The 13,312-nt window shown below is 39.3% G+C and overlaps 1 protein-coding gene and 1 long non-coding RNA gene across 2 annotated transcripts in view; one reads left to right on the top strand and one right to left on the bottom strand.

Moving 5' to 3' along the window:
- The window catches only part of LOC118419229 (AF4/FMR2 family member 4-like), a gene marked incomplete in the record, with an annotated part of 177,201 nt that overhangs the window by 99,500 nt on the left and 64,389 nt on the right, over positions 1-13,312 (bottom strand). The window contains 1 exon segment of the mRNA XM_035825579.1: positions 9,763-9,831. Within this exon segment, the coding sequence (XP_035681472.1) occupies positions 9,763-9,831 (69 nt within the window).
- On the top strand, positions 5,983-6,938 carry LOC118418962. Its single transcript, XR_004831567.1, has 2 exons — positions 5,983-6,073; positions 6,529-6,938. It is a non-coding gene; the product is annotated as an uncharacterized LOC118418962 (long non-coding RNA).

Here is a 13,312-nt window from a genome sequence, read left to right as displayed (position 1 = left end):
CAGCTCTGTCCTGCCACTTGCTACATATGGCAATGTAATCAAATACCAGATGTTACCTGTTAGTGTTACATCTCTAGTGACCATAGTAACAGCAGCCTCATCATTGAACTTAGTCCTTTTTTGAAGAAGAAGAAACAAAGCAAAAAAATTTATATTTTAGATCACATCCTCACTGAATGTAGATTTATTGTATTTATCGTTAATAGTTTTTTAACCAATGCTTTATCTTTTCAGTGTATTAATGTAATGTTTATATGTATACGTATTGATGTGTGGATCACAAAACCAGCCTACTGCTGCCTGTGATCCACGAGTATTGTATTGTTACAATTCCAATAAATCAAATCAAATCAAATCAAAACAGTATGCTTCCTTTCCATGAAGATAAACATAACATCACAAAGCCAGTGTGATGTAAGTTATAACAAAAGCCAGAACCCCACATCACCAGGCACATCAGATAAGCTGTGACCCACTTTGGCTTCAACATGCCAGAGAAATTACAGGATTAATCATTGAAGAGATCAGAATCACGCAGCTTGCATCTATATGTACATGCAGTGCAATGGAAGAACTGAGACATTCATCAAAGTCCATATCAAATGGTATTTTGCTATCACCTGACATTATAGAATACCAAAATCACCTGGGAACAGGCTGTCAAACTCTGAGAGGTAAAGGCATTTTTTCTGGCTAAAGGTAACCTGTTTGAGACTCACAGAGGATGAAAGACACAGTATTCTTTTTGATGAAGAAGAAAAGAGGAAGACATACATACATTGCCTGTTCTTTTTCTGGAGAACATGTTTTCATAGCCCGCCTGTTCTAAGCTGCCTCCGTGCCAAAATAGCTAAAAGGTACAGGGTTAAGCAGGTTAGATACGATTCTGTTAAAAACTGAACACTTTTTACATGGCACTCAAAGTGCCTCCAAAGCCTTCTTTACCAGTATACCCTTCAGAATGGCCGAGAACCAAGGAAATAGGTTGGTGTCTTGAAATCTGAAGGAAAAGCAAACCTGACGTATGAAAGGGGAGGACCACTAACATCTGGGGAGGATAGCTAACATCTGGGGAGATTCACTAACTGTGATGGCTATAGGGCTATGGCATTATGAAATTCACAAAAACTCCAAGTATCTCCAGTAGGTGTGAGATCGTTGGTTTCTTATTATGTCAGTAATCGCAGCGTTTTGTCACAAGCCTCAGCCCACCCAGCTGACGTCAGGGCTGCCAGGGACAATAACAGTCTTCAGAGCGACCCCCTACCCTCTCCCACTATCGTGAAGCACAAATTGGAGCCCGTTCCTACGCAGGTACTCAAAGGATGCTATCCATCAAGCAATTGATCTTGTACACTGGCAAAACATCAGTTTCAGGAGAAGTGAGATCGTAACACTTGAGTGAAACTCAACAGGGAGCTTTTTCCTACATAAGTGCTAGGGCCACATCAATGTAACTTCTTGGCTCTCAGATTTATACCCAAAAAAATGGCAAAACATCAGTTTCAGGAGAAGTGAGATCAAACGGCTTGAGTGAAAAATTTACACGGTGGTTTTGAATTTGCGGTGAAGCGGCCGCCGCGAATACCGCGAACATTTATCCACCACGAAAGTTTCTGTATTTACAGTATTGTCTGCTGCTCCCCACCAGGCAAGGTTCAAGTTCAAGTTCAAGTTTATTTATTTTACCAGGGAATACCTCAGATCCATTGATCTGATTTTCAGGTATCCCTGGACACTCATTAAAAATTACATAACACAGTTTAAACCCAACAATATACAAATAACGTTGCAAACATTTACATGTACAAAACAGTCTCAGTATAGGCACATCTGCAGTCATCTACAGTCCGTTTTTAAATGCTGACGTTGACGTGTGTTTCCGCTGATCAGCAGCGAGACTATTCCACAGGACAGGCCCTAGGTACTGCAGGCTGCCCTTGAAGGTTTCCACATGTGCTTTTGGAGTGTCCAGCATGTGAGGGTCGAAGTTGTAGAGCTGTTTCGTAGCAGTGCGAGTACGAACTCTAAGCACTGGGGGCGACAGCCATTTGAACATTTTAGACATGCTTGAAAGGTTAGACATGCTTAAAACATGAAAACAAACTTTACAAAGTCACTATTTTCCACTTATTCCTGGTAATCTACCAAAAATGACTCACCCAATATCCGATACTGATGTTTTGATGCATCCCAGTCATAACAGTTACCTTACCGTTTTCAAGAAGCCCCCTTGAAGTTCTTGAAGCATGGCTCTTCAGAAAACATAAACGTTTAATAAATCATCAATAAACACTGCAGTCAGCACCAATGGTATCCTGTGACTCAGATTCGTACGTGCCGTCAGGATTAGAACCCTAAACCTTTAGATCCAAGAAGAGGCAGGACAGACGACCTACATGTATAAGTCTCCTAGCATCATCTATACGTAAGACTTGTGGAGGCCACTTGTAGCCCTGAGCTTAGTTGAGTCAACTTCCAAGAAGGCTCATTTGTTAAAGACACCCCAGTATTGGTAATAAATGCATGTACACACATGTAAACAAAAAGTAATCCACGAGTAAAACACTGACGCTGAGTACTGGGTCAGCACTGGGCCACATCAGTTCAATTTTTTGGTTCACTTGAACAATTTTGGGGAGAGGACATCACTAAAACAGAGGGCTGGGGGTGGGATGGGGGGAACTTGGTCTCTTTCATTCCCTGAAAATGTGTCAAAGGTACAGACTTGTCTCTTGGCCCTTTGACTCTGTTTTTATGTTGATGTTCCAATCTAGCATTATTCTTTTAAATCCGAGAACCAATGAACAAATTGAATTTGTGTGCGCTTATGTATGAATCATCTTATTTCAGAAAACAGTAAATAAGGTGTTTTGAATCCTGTAAGACTGTCTCGTACAAGAATGTCTCCAAAGAATGCCAAGTACAATGCTCAAAAACTAATCTACTCTACAGCAGTCCTTAACTCCAATGACAACATTAAGCACCAGCCCCAAACTATTCAAACCAAGCCGTACCTAAGGCCACACCGATTTAATTTCTTGGTTCACGGATTCGCTCACTCCTATTTTTTGGAAAACAAAATAAAAATAAAAATTACCACTCGGCAAATTTTCACCATTAATGAAACCATTCACCAGCTTTCTGGTGTAGCAAATTGGCCTTTATATTATAAGCTCCTTAAAGTGTGGGTACAAGTGGTGTTACTGTACAATAATAGTGTTTTTGTACTTTTTTCAAGCTGATAACTTTTTTTTCTTTATGTTTTGGATTAGCCGTTACCTTTACCCCAACCATTTTACAATCTTTATTTTTATTTTTATTTCGCCCTCTCGCTCCATATTTTTTATGAAAAAATCCGTGAACCAAGAAATTAAATTGGTGTGGCCTAATTGATTTGTTGAAGAAGCCATGAACCAGACTCACAGCACGCCCCGATTAGTCGGCTCCTTCTTCCAGACTCTCTCTCCTGCTAGGGCAATTATTTAAGCCTACTTGTGTGGAAGCATGTCTTATGTAACGGCTCATTCAGGTGAAACAGGCTTTATGTAATCACTCTGACATTTGGTCATGACGTGGGACCGTGGCAGGAGAAGAAAGGGGAAAAACACATCAGTTCTCAGAAGCAGATAATGTACTGAAAGAGCGGGAGCCAATCATTTTAGCATCATACAACCTTGTCTTGACTTAATATAATATTATGTCTTCGATTGAACCATCTCGAATCATCGCAACATGGCCAACAAATCAATTCAGAGTTTCGGTTAAACACTGGCAACTCCAGATTCTGAGTGTCCAAACCGGGGCCCGTTTGTGGAAATGAAAATTAGAAATGCATATTACGTAAATATATACAGTGGAAGCCAGTTAATTGCACGTCGGATAAACGCACACTTCGGTCAATTGCACGGAATCTCCAAATCCCGTGGCAGTGCGGCCCAACTGGGTAACTATGCATTATCGCACACGCCGGATAATTGCACGGAATTCGCTGGCAAATAGGGTGTGCAATAAAGTGGCTTCCACTGTACACAAATAATGTCCATGACTATTCTCTTTATGTCCTGTGTAGTTTGGTGTCTTTTGTTACATACTTTGCTCCCGAAAGCTGCCCGGCCGGGCCCCAGTTTGGAAATATGACGTCGGCCTTAGTCAATGATGAAAGCCAGCGGATGGTACCTGAAACGGTTGGTTCTAACCTGTACCCAGTTGCTGGAGTAATGTTACCTTGCGTAGATAATGACGTAAACAAGCTATCATCCTTAGCTGGTGAACACTGCCGAGCCTCTCTGGAGATCTCACCTGTGTAACTGGCAACCTTTCTAACTGATCAGGTGGGGACTAAACCATCACAGGTCTAAACCACTCAGGGGCTTCCTAGTTGGGATGTAGCAAAAATACTTACCAAAACAGCACTTATGAGGAAAAGTGTTGGGTTACTAAGAACAACTGCCCTGTCTTAACATCTGGACAAAGATTAACTACAAAATTAATTCATTTCCCAGTAAATTCAAAGGCTACCAACAATATGCAAAAGAGAAAATCAAAATTATCTTAACATTTCAAATTATCATAATAACCAACCAACCAATCATATAACAATATGAAGTAGCGATGAGTTCAGGGTTGAACAAGTTTTCTAAAATCCACTTGTCCTACACTACCAAAAATGGTTTTTCTTATTTTTCTTGTTTTCTTATGTAGAGAAAGATTTTCTTCGGTAAAGAAAATTCAAGGAAAGTAAGAAACCCTCTGCAAAATCTCTGTATGTTAGTTCTTGGAGAAAGAGTTTTTCTCTATTTTTTCTTAAGTGAAGAAAGTATTTCTATTAAGATACTTGCCAACAAGAATTTTCTAGAAATTTAAGAAAAACTTTATTTTTCAATCTTCCCATAAGATTCATTTTCTCTAAGATCAAACAGAGTATTCCATAGATTCTAACCGTAAGATCTTTAATCTTGTCATTTTCAATTTCTACATAAAATCTTGGTTTGCTAGAAGAACATTCTTGACTTTTCTTGATTTTCTTATCCAGGGGGGTTGAGAAAGATTATTCTTGTTTTTCTTTCTATCAATTAAGAAGAAACAAGAACTTTTTTCTTCACTTTCTTGACCAAATAATGTTAAGAAAAAGAAGAAAAAAAGAAACTCTAAAACAAGATATGAAAAGCATAAAATTCACAAATGTTCTTATTTTCCTTATCCAGAAAGTTTAAGAAAGATAATTCTTGATTTTCTTGGTTATGTTTAAGAAGATACAAGAATTCTTTTCTTCACATCATAAAATCTTACCGAAAAAGAAATCAAAACAAAAAGTTACAACTAGCATAAAATTCTTTAATGTTATGTTTTCCTTATTCAAAAAGCTTAAGAAAGATGCTTCTTGTTTTTCTTGGTAATGTTTAAGATATACTAGAATATATTTCTTAACTTTCTTGATTAAGAAAAACAAGATATTTTTGGGGGGTTCATGGCACCTAGAGGTAGTTGCAAGATATAACATTTAGTTGAATAGTATGGTAACCTTTCTTTTGAAATTTCTGTTGGTGACCAAGCTATGTTTAGTTCAAAGTTATGTTAAACTTTGATTTCCTCAAATCAAACCCATTTGGTGTCTTTGTTAAGAATTAGTCTTGGTAACAAGAAAACATTTCTTGATTTTCTAGCCTATCTTGTCATGTGACTTTTTCTGAACTCCTGATTGGTTTATTTGTATCTCAGAGTACTGTTGGGCTACCCCAGGTGGTCCGTCTCTATTTTGAACAGTTATAAGAAAACATTTCTTAACATTTCTTGTTTTTCTAGCGTCTCTGGTCATGTGACTTTTTCTGAACCCCTGATTGGTTGATCTGTATCCCAGAGTACAGTTGGGCTACCCCATCTCCATTTTGAACAGAGTGACAGTTGCAGCAGTTCAGTGCACTACTCTTTGTATCAGTTGATAACTCATGCCAGTTTTACAGTCAAAAGTAAGATAAAAGGGACCATAATCATGTGAGGCACTGGTGACTGGGTTCAATTTGCTAAAAATCTATGCAGCAGAAACAGCTGGGAACCAGATATGAAGGATAAGGTAAGTGTGCCCCCCTCCCCCACCTTGAAATACTTCAAGATAAAAGAAGTCCATGCATAGACTTTAGAGTATAGGGTTCAAAAGCAACAAGGCACAGAATCTTGACAAAGCAGTAGATATGGAGAGGCAAGAGTTGTTTCCATAGCTATAGTTTATCCACATTTTGGCTGCCAAATTCTATGTGCACATTGTATGTCTAACCAAAATAATCGTTGGGAAATTCCATTTCATATCACAGGGTTAGTCTGCTGTATTTCGGTTCAAAAACTTCATTACGGTATCAAGTAAACATATATATACATATCTATAGGTGTCACCAGTGGATTAAAGAATAGGTATATAGTACAGTGCATTACTGAAATTAATATATATTATTCAAAATTGTTTACTTTATACCTTTTTTGTTGTTTTGTGTAAGACTACGAAGTAATAAAGGTCTTTCACTTTTTCTCTAGGTGTCTGGAGGTTTTGACCATACCAAATGTCAAGAATGAAAAGTTCACTGCAAGGGTTTGCTCTATTTTGGAATGTGATACTCTGTAACCATATGGAATAGTTATATCTAAGTTTATAAATTATGGCCTTTAGTAGTAGTTAGCATATTCCGCTACAAAACAGCTACACTGCCATTTAAGTAATGCAGTAATATTGCTGTAAATGCTTCTTTGAGAAGCGTAATGAATTTGAGACTCTTCTTCTTGTACGTATATCAAGATAAATAATTGGCAATCTGAATGTAAAGGAATTATTGATGTTTGTCTGGTACTGTCATCGTAAAAGTATTTCCATTCAAAGACTGTTACTATTGTGATCATACTTCATAAGTCTTATGCAAGAATGTGGTAATAAACATTCCTATACTATACACATAATTTGTTGAGATTTCTTCCTCTAACATTTTTGTAGTTGCTATTAACTATTTAGTGATTTTCTGTTTTCAAGTATTTGACAGCAGGAATGATTGTTCAAGAAAGTGAATCTCAATGCGAGAGACATTTTCTTGGTGTGTCTTTAGGAAGGAAGAAATTCTTGAACCAGAAGCTGATTCTTGGTGCAAGTAAAATATTCCTGGTGCAAGATTTCCGGACTTGTACAGAGAATCACTGTCTAAGAGTAAGAGTATCAGTCTTAAGATTAGAAAGTAATTCTTGAGCAAGATCCTGAATCTTAGCACAAGACGCATATTCTGTTAACTGGTAACTTAGTTCTTTAGGGCAGAAAGGTTTCCTTGCTTCCAAATAACTTTCAAGAAACTGATTCTAGGTTTGACCTGCTACCAGAATCTTAATCTTTGTACAAGATAATATATATTTGGTTTAAGACATCTATTCTTAAGGACGGAAGGTTATTCTTGTTGAAAGAATCTAAATCTTCATACAAGATGCATAATATGGTTAGTGCAAGAAGCAACAAGAAATCTATTATTAAGGACAGAAAGATTTTCTTGCTACAAGAACCTTTCAAGAAACATAATCTAGGTTTTCCTGCTATAAGTTATTTAATCTTTGTTCTAGAATAAGATGATTTTTCTTAGTTTAGAGAACATTTATAGGTTTAAAACTATGATTAGATATAAATTCTGTACCACAGAATCATTCTTGCCACAAGAAGATTTATCTTAAGTTTTTAGTCCCAAAACTTTAAGAAAGAACAGCTTGGCCTGAGAAAAATATTCTAAGAAAACTTTCACCTTCTAACTGACATTTTCTTGTTTTCTTATTTTCTCACACAGAGAATAATTTTCTTTGTGGAAGATAACTTTTCTTCCACAAAGATAAATAAGAATGGCATTTTTGGTAGTGTATCGGGCAAGCAAATAAAAAATGTACTTGCCCGAACCAATTTTTCACTTGCCCAAAATTCAAATGTCACTGTTACTAGTATATGCATTTTCACTTCCAGCAATGGAATTCTCTGTAGACAATTGCTTGATGTCATGACTGTAAAAAGTAACAAGTATATCAAAATTGCACTAAAATCAATGGAAAAATCTTACTTGCCCGATCGGACAAGTGGGGTAGGACATGCACTTGCCCGAACAGCACTTTCACTTGCCCTGGACAATAGGGCTAGTGGACTTGTTTATCCCTGGGGTTCATTCTTGAATCAATACCAATAAAAAATAAAAACATCAACTTGTGTACAGAGTAAATTTAACTTCAGAACATGTTGTATCACTAACATAAAGCTGAAAACTTTGGTTTCCACATAAAGTCCTCAGGACCCAACTTTCCTGAAGCAAATCCACGTCCAGAACTGTTGAATAAGGCAAACAAAAATGACTAATTACGGCCGTTTCTCTCCTCATCCTGCGAAAGATCAGAAGGCCATCCCAGCGCCGCCGTGTATGCATACAAAAGACGGCACGCCGGTGATCCGTACCGGACTCATGCAAGTCTATTACCCCCAGCCTTGACTCCGCGCCTGTCAGCAACACCCAAGTGCATTTATGGAATAATCAATAGATCAGAAACCTGCCGTGGAGTGGGGTAATTCAAGACCCCCCCCCCCCCCCAAACTCAAGGCCATTCTGTTTAGGGTGATGTTGCACTTGTCGGAAATCAAGGAAGTAATCAAATAAGACCAAAGAGACCTTAAGGCTGCGATAACTTGATCAGTTGGTTCCCAGATTTAGAAAGAGCAAAACTGAAGATCAACATGTTGTCTTTGCAAAATCCTGTCCGAAGGCTGGTTCATAATTCAAACCATTGTGACATTAGTATGAAAATAACATCATTCAATCATATTCATAATACCATATCCCTTCGTAACCTGGAATTGAAATATCAGTTATTCATTTCCACATAACTTCAACCTTCAATGTTGGCTGACAGGGCTTATCATTATAAATAAATACATATAATACTACATTTGTATAGGATCACAGAAAACCAACATACAAGCAATAAAACATAGACTGGTCATAAACAACAAGAACACTTTATCCTATAAGATATAGAGAGAGAAACATATATTGTAAGAAGATTAGCACACATAAATGTGTTACTCCCAATTTTCCGGCTACTTTGCACGCTTACCTTGCACGCTATGTTACGGAGAGGGAAAAGGGATTAACAAGATATTTACGATGTTCCCCTAGACTTTGACAGAGAATGTGACCTCGTGTGACCACCCTTGCTCCTGTGTACACAAGTTTAAGTACAAGGAATCCGAAGCATGGCAAGTACCTCCACAGTCACATTTCTGGGTAGGTTTATTGAAAGTTGTTTTCTGATCTTTAGACAAATGGAAGAACATTCAAACGTTTACGGAACCTGTGTCATCCTTTTTGATGTTACAACTTATGCAATAATTTTCACTACCGAATCCTTCTAAGCAGAATATATCTGTCAAGAATGTAAATGGCACAAATGGGGAAATTAATTAGCAATTTCCCATTAATCGCTTTCACAAATTGGAATGAAAACAGTGCTTGTGAATAGGAAGGGCCAACTGCACCTGTGCTACAGTAGAATTTTGTCATCATCATTCGAAGAAGACCAGTTTCATATATCAAGCCAGGAAAGACATTGCAAATTTGTGGGCCCTTCTCAATGACTTCAGCAGTACCCTAATGTTTGTCTCTGCTTACACACATGGAAAGACAGCATGTCCAAGTCAAAACACTGTGTAAGAACGTTCCAAGACAACGGCCGCTCCCTGTAAGAGTTATTTAAAGACGTTCTTACCTTGAGGATGATTTCCACCTTCTCGGTGCCGGCGCTCTTTAGACCCCCACTGGAGTTCAGTCTTGCTTCCTGCAAATCAAAACAAAAACATTCAGATCTACAGTGTCTTAGTTTGGCCCACTTCCATTTCTATTTCTAGTTTGCAGTTAAATTTGATTGTACGAAAGTTGCTGTACTTTTTCTTGCTTCAATAGAGCTTCTTAGATCAAATGGCTCTGAAAGTCCTGACCACACCATGTGGTATAAGGGGCAATCCCCATCTCCATTTCCACAGCCCTTGGGCCACACAGTTGCAAGCACAACTGTGTACAGTAAGAGGGCTTGCTTACAACTTCAATCTTGACTCCTGTACAGCACAACAAGAAATTGAACATGTCACACCTAACTAAACTATTAGATGCTAGTGATCTTCCCCTCCTTAATCAAACCCAGCCATCCCCATCACAGATGTTAGTGATTCTCCCCTTCCCTTCTTCCCTAGTCAGTCAAGCTACTGTAAATGCATTTAAGTTCGCGGGGATTTAATTTCGCGGTATCGGGTAAAAGGACTTTTCGCGGTGGATTTAATTTCGCGGTAACACCATAGACTGCAGTCTAATACAATATGAGACAAATTTTCGCGATGGATTTAAGTTCGCGATGAAGTGGTCACCGCGAAAACCGCAAACATTAATCCACCGCGAACATTTCTGCATTTACAGTATTTCCCTCTCATCAAGAATTATTGGCTGGAGGGCACTGACTAGCTGTCCATGGACTATACCACACCACTTCCAGTGAGAGATTGTTTCTACAGCCCTTGGGCCGCACAGCTAAGTAAGCACTACGGCAGGGGGCCAGGATACTGGATGTGGAGAGTGTAATGTGATCCATATCCAAACTCCTTCCCTGTAGACTATGCGCTGAGTGGTAACAGAGTCTTTACCCTTTGGGTAATCTTTGGCTAACGGCTGATGACTAGGTGGGGGGCTGATGACTAGGTGGGGGGTTGAATACGTGGCCATCGCATACTCAACCCACTAGGCCAATTCAGTGGAGCCAAAAGGCTGAGAAAGGTTAGTGTTCATCTATGAACCAGGGCTCGAAATACCCACTTGCCCACTTGAAAATGCAACCTCATTTTGCTTGGCGCAACTTGGTTTTAAACACAGGTTGCACATTGCGCAACCTGAAATTTTGCAGTTGGAACACTGCTTTTCCTCCACCTACATGCATAAGCTTTTGTATATTTTTTTTGATAACATAAAACATATTACATAGTTACAATATATCTGGAAGAAAAGATAATGGATAAGTAGCTGATTTGAAAAAAGTAACAACTTAATAGTGGGGCAACCTGAAATGCTGATGGCGCAACCTGGCTTTTGACTCAGGTTGCCACTTGGACAACCTGGCTGAAAAAAGTATTTCGGGCACTGTGAACAGTGATATGGTTCCACTGCATCAGGGCATAGGAGTCCAGGAGGAGATTCTCAGAAGAGGCCTATAGGAAATTAGAGCTTGATGTCTCTCACCAAACTTGACACTTACTAGGACAAGTGTTACACAAGTTCTTATTTCATCTGTACGTTGGTTCCTTCCTTCAATCCTTCATCTAATCATTCATTTGATCACATATTTACGCTAAAATGCACTAGCTGGAACCCTGACTAGGCCGATGCCTCAGAACTTAATCACTGAGAAAGGTTGAGGTTAATCTGCACGGCTATGGGCTGAGCACAGGTGAGCACAGGTGAGCACAGGTGAGCATTAAGTAGGGATTAAGGTGATAGGAAGGAAATGGCAGTGACCTGCAGGCCATAGGAGACTGGGAGGAGATTCTCAGAAGAGGCCTTAAGGAAATGAGAAATGCAGCCTACCCTGCACATAATTCGTCCAGTACCATGGAATGACAGCTTACTAAGTGTAAGACAGTTGGTCTTTTATTTATTTTGCCAGTAGAACCTCAGGTCTTGACCTGTTTTCATAAGAACATATTACAGATATTTACATACAACGTATATCAACTAAGACAAATTTGTCAAGTTATAATTCAGTCAATCCTATGTTCAACTTAGTATTCTTTTTTAATAATTTTATTATATTGTAAGGGACCTTGGACATCAGTACCAAGTTAACTGAGGGGAGCACCCAAGTTACTAAGAGATTCCTAAATAAAGACAATGTAAATAAATCAGAGATATCATTAATATATGTTTTAAGATGTTGTCCCAAGTTACCACTGTACTAACAACCTTCAACTGTACTTCACCGGCCCACCATACAGTATACTAACCAGGCTGTCAATATGCAGCCAGATTCAACACAAATCCGGGCTGAAAAACGGCCGGTAAAGTCCGCAGCTTGCTTTCCTCAAGGCCGCGGGTTTTAACCAGCGGCACACAGGGCCAATTGGGCTGAGCCCGCAATCCGCGGGAGAAAACCGCGGGTTCACGGGCCGGGATTCCGTAAAAGGTCTGCTCCGCTTGTCCGACCAGCGGGGCGGAGACGGTGCGCTTTATTTTCTGCCGGGTTTGATCCCGCGGGGCGCGGCGCGAGACCCGTGCCGGCCATTCCCGTAATGACAACAACCAATTTAATGAATAGGAAATGAGGAATGGAGGAAAGGTCTGTTTGCCCGACCGTGACGCTCTGCAGAGTTACTGCCCTCCTTTCCGTTGCCGTTTGCGAGTGTTTTGCATCCAAATGGTGTATTGATTTTATATCCCCCCCCCCCCTCCCTCTCAGTGAACATAAAAATCAAGGCTGCAGCAATATTATTATTGACTGGGGGGGACGGGGACAGCCGTGGCTAACTCAACGTTCAATCCCAGCGATACCGATTCAATCCCGGCAATTCACCGCGATGGATGTCCAGATCCGCCCACTAAGCATGATGGGAGAGGGTTGTAGTGGGTTGACGAAGATTTCATTACGAATTATTAATAACTCTATTACCGCAAATATCATTCAATTACGGGGGGGGACGAAGGGTTGGCCCTTTTACGTGTGGCTTCCCAATCAGAGAGAAAGGACGCGGTAACGACTTTACGGGCGGGCCACAGGGCCGGGAATTGATCGTGTTTTCCATCAACGTAACTTGTTTTGATTTTGATGAAAGCAGTTTTATTGAATTGACCAGACACTATTACAACAGTGGTTTTAAAAATAAAATAAAAAAGTATTTTCTTCAATGCTCTTGGTACACGTATATTCTGAGAATTCTTTGCTTTCTGGTATTTTGTTTTTTTCTGAAATGCTATAAGTTATAGTATAATGGCAGACTGACTTACGTAAGGTAAGGTATACATGCCATCCTTGCTTCATTACACAACTTTGTTTTCAAAGCAATCTCTTCACCTCACAACATTCTTTTGATAATTCCTGGAACACCTTTCAACTGTAATACCAAAACAACTTGAAAGAAAGGTACAACAGGCCTAAACAGAGACGCTAATTGATTCATAAACTGGGTAGAAAATAATGAGCAGAAATAATCCTAACATCATCTAGCAGTCCTATATTTCTAAGCCAACGACTTCACACTACATGAAATAGCACAGCAATGATG

Source organism: Branchiostoma floridae, chromosome 7 (genome assembly GCF_000003815.2).
Source record: "Branchiostoma floridae strain S238N-H82 chromosome 7, Bfl_VNyyK, whole genome shotgun sequence".
NCBI classification, from domain to species: Eukaryota; Metazoa; Chordata; class Leptocardii; order Amphioxiformes; family Branchiostomatidae; genus Branchiostoma; species Branchiostoma floridae.
The sequence above is the reverse complement of the archived record's forward strand: the minus strand, read 5'-3'. Positions and strand labels throughout refer to the sequence as shown.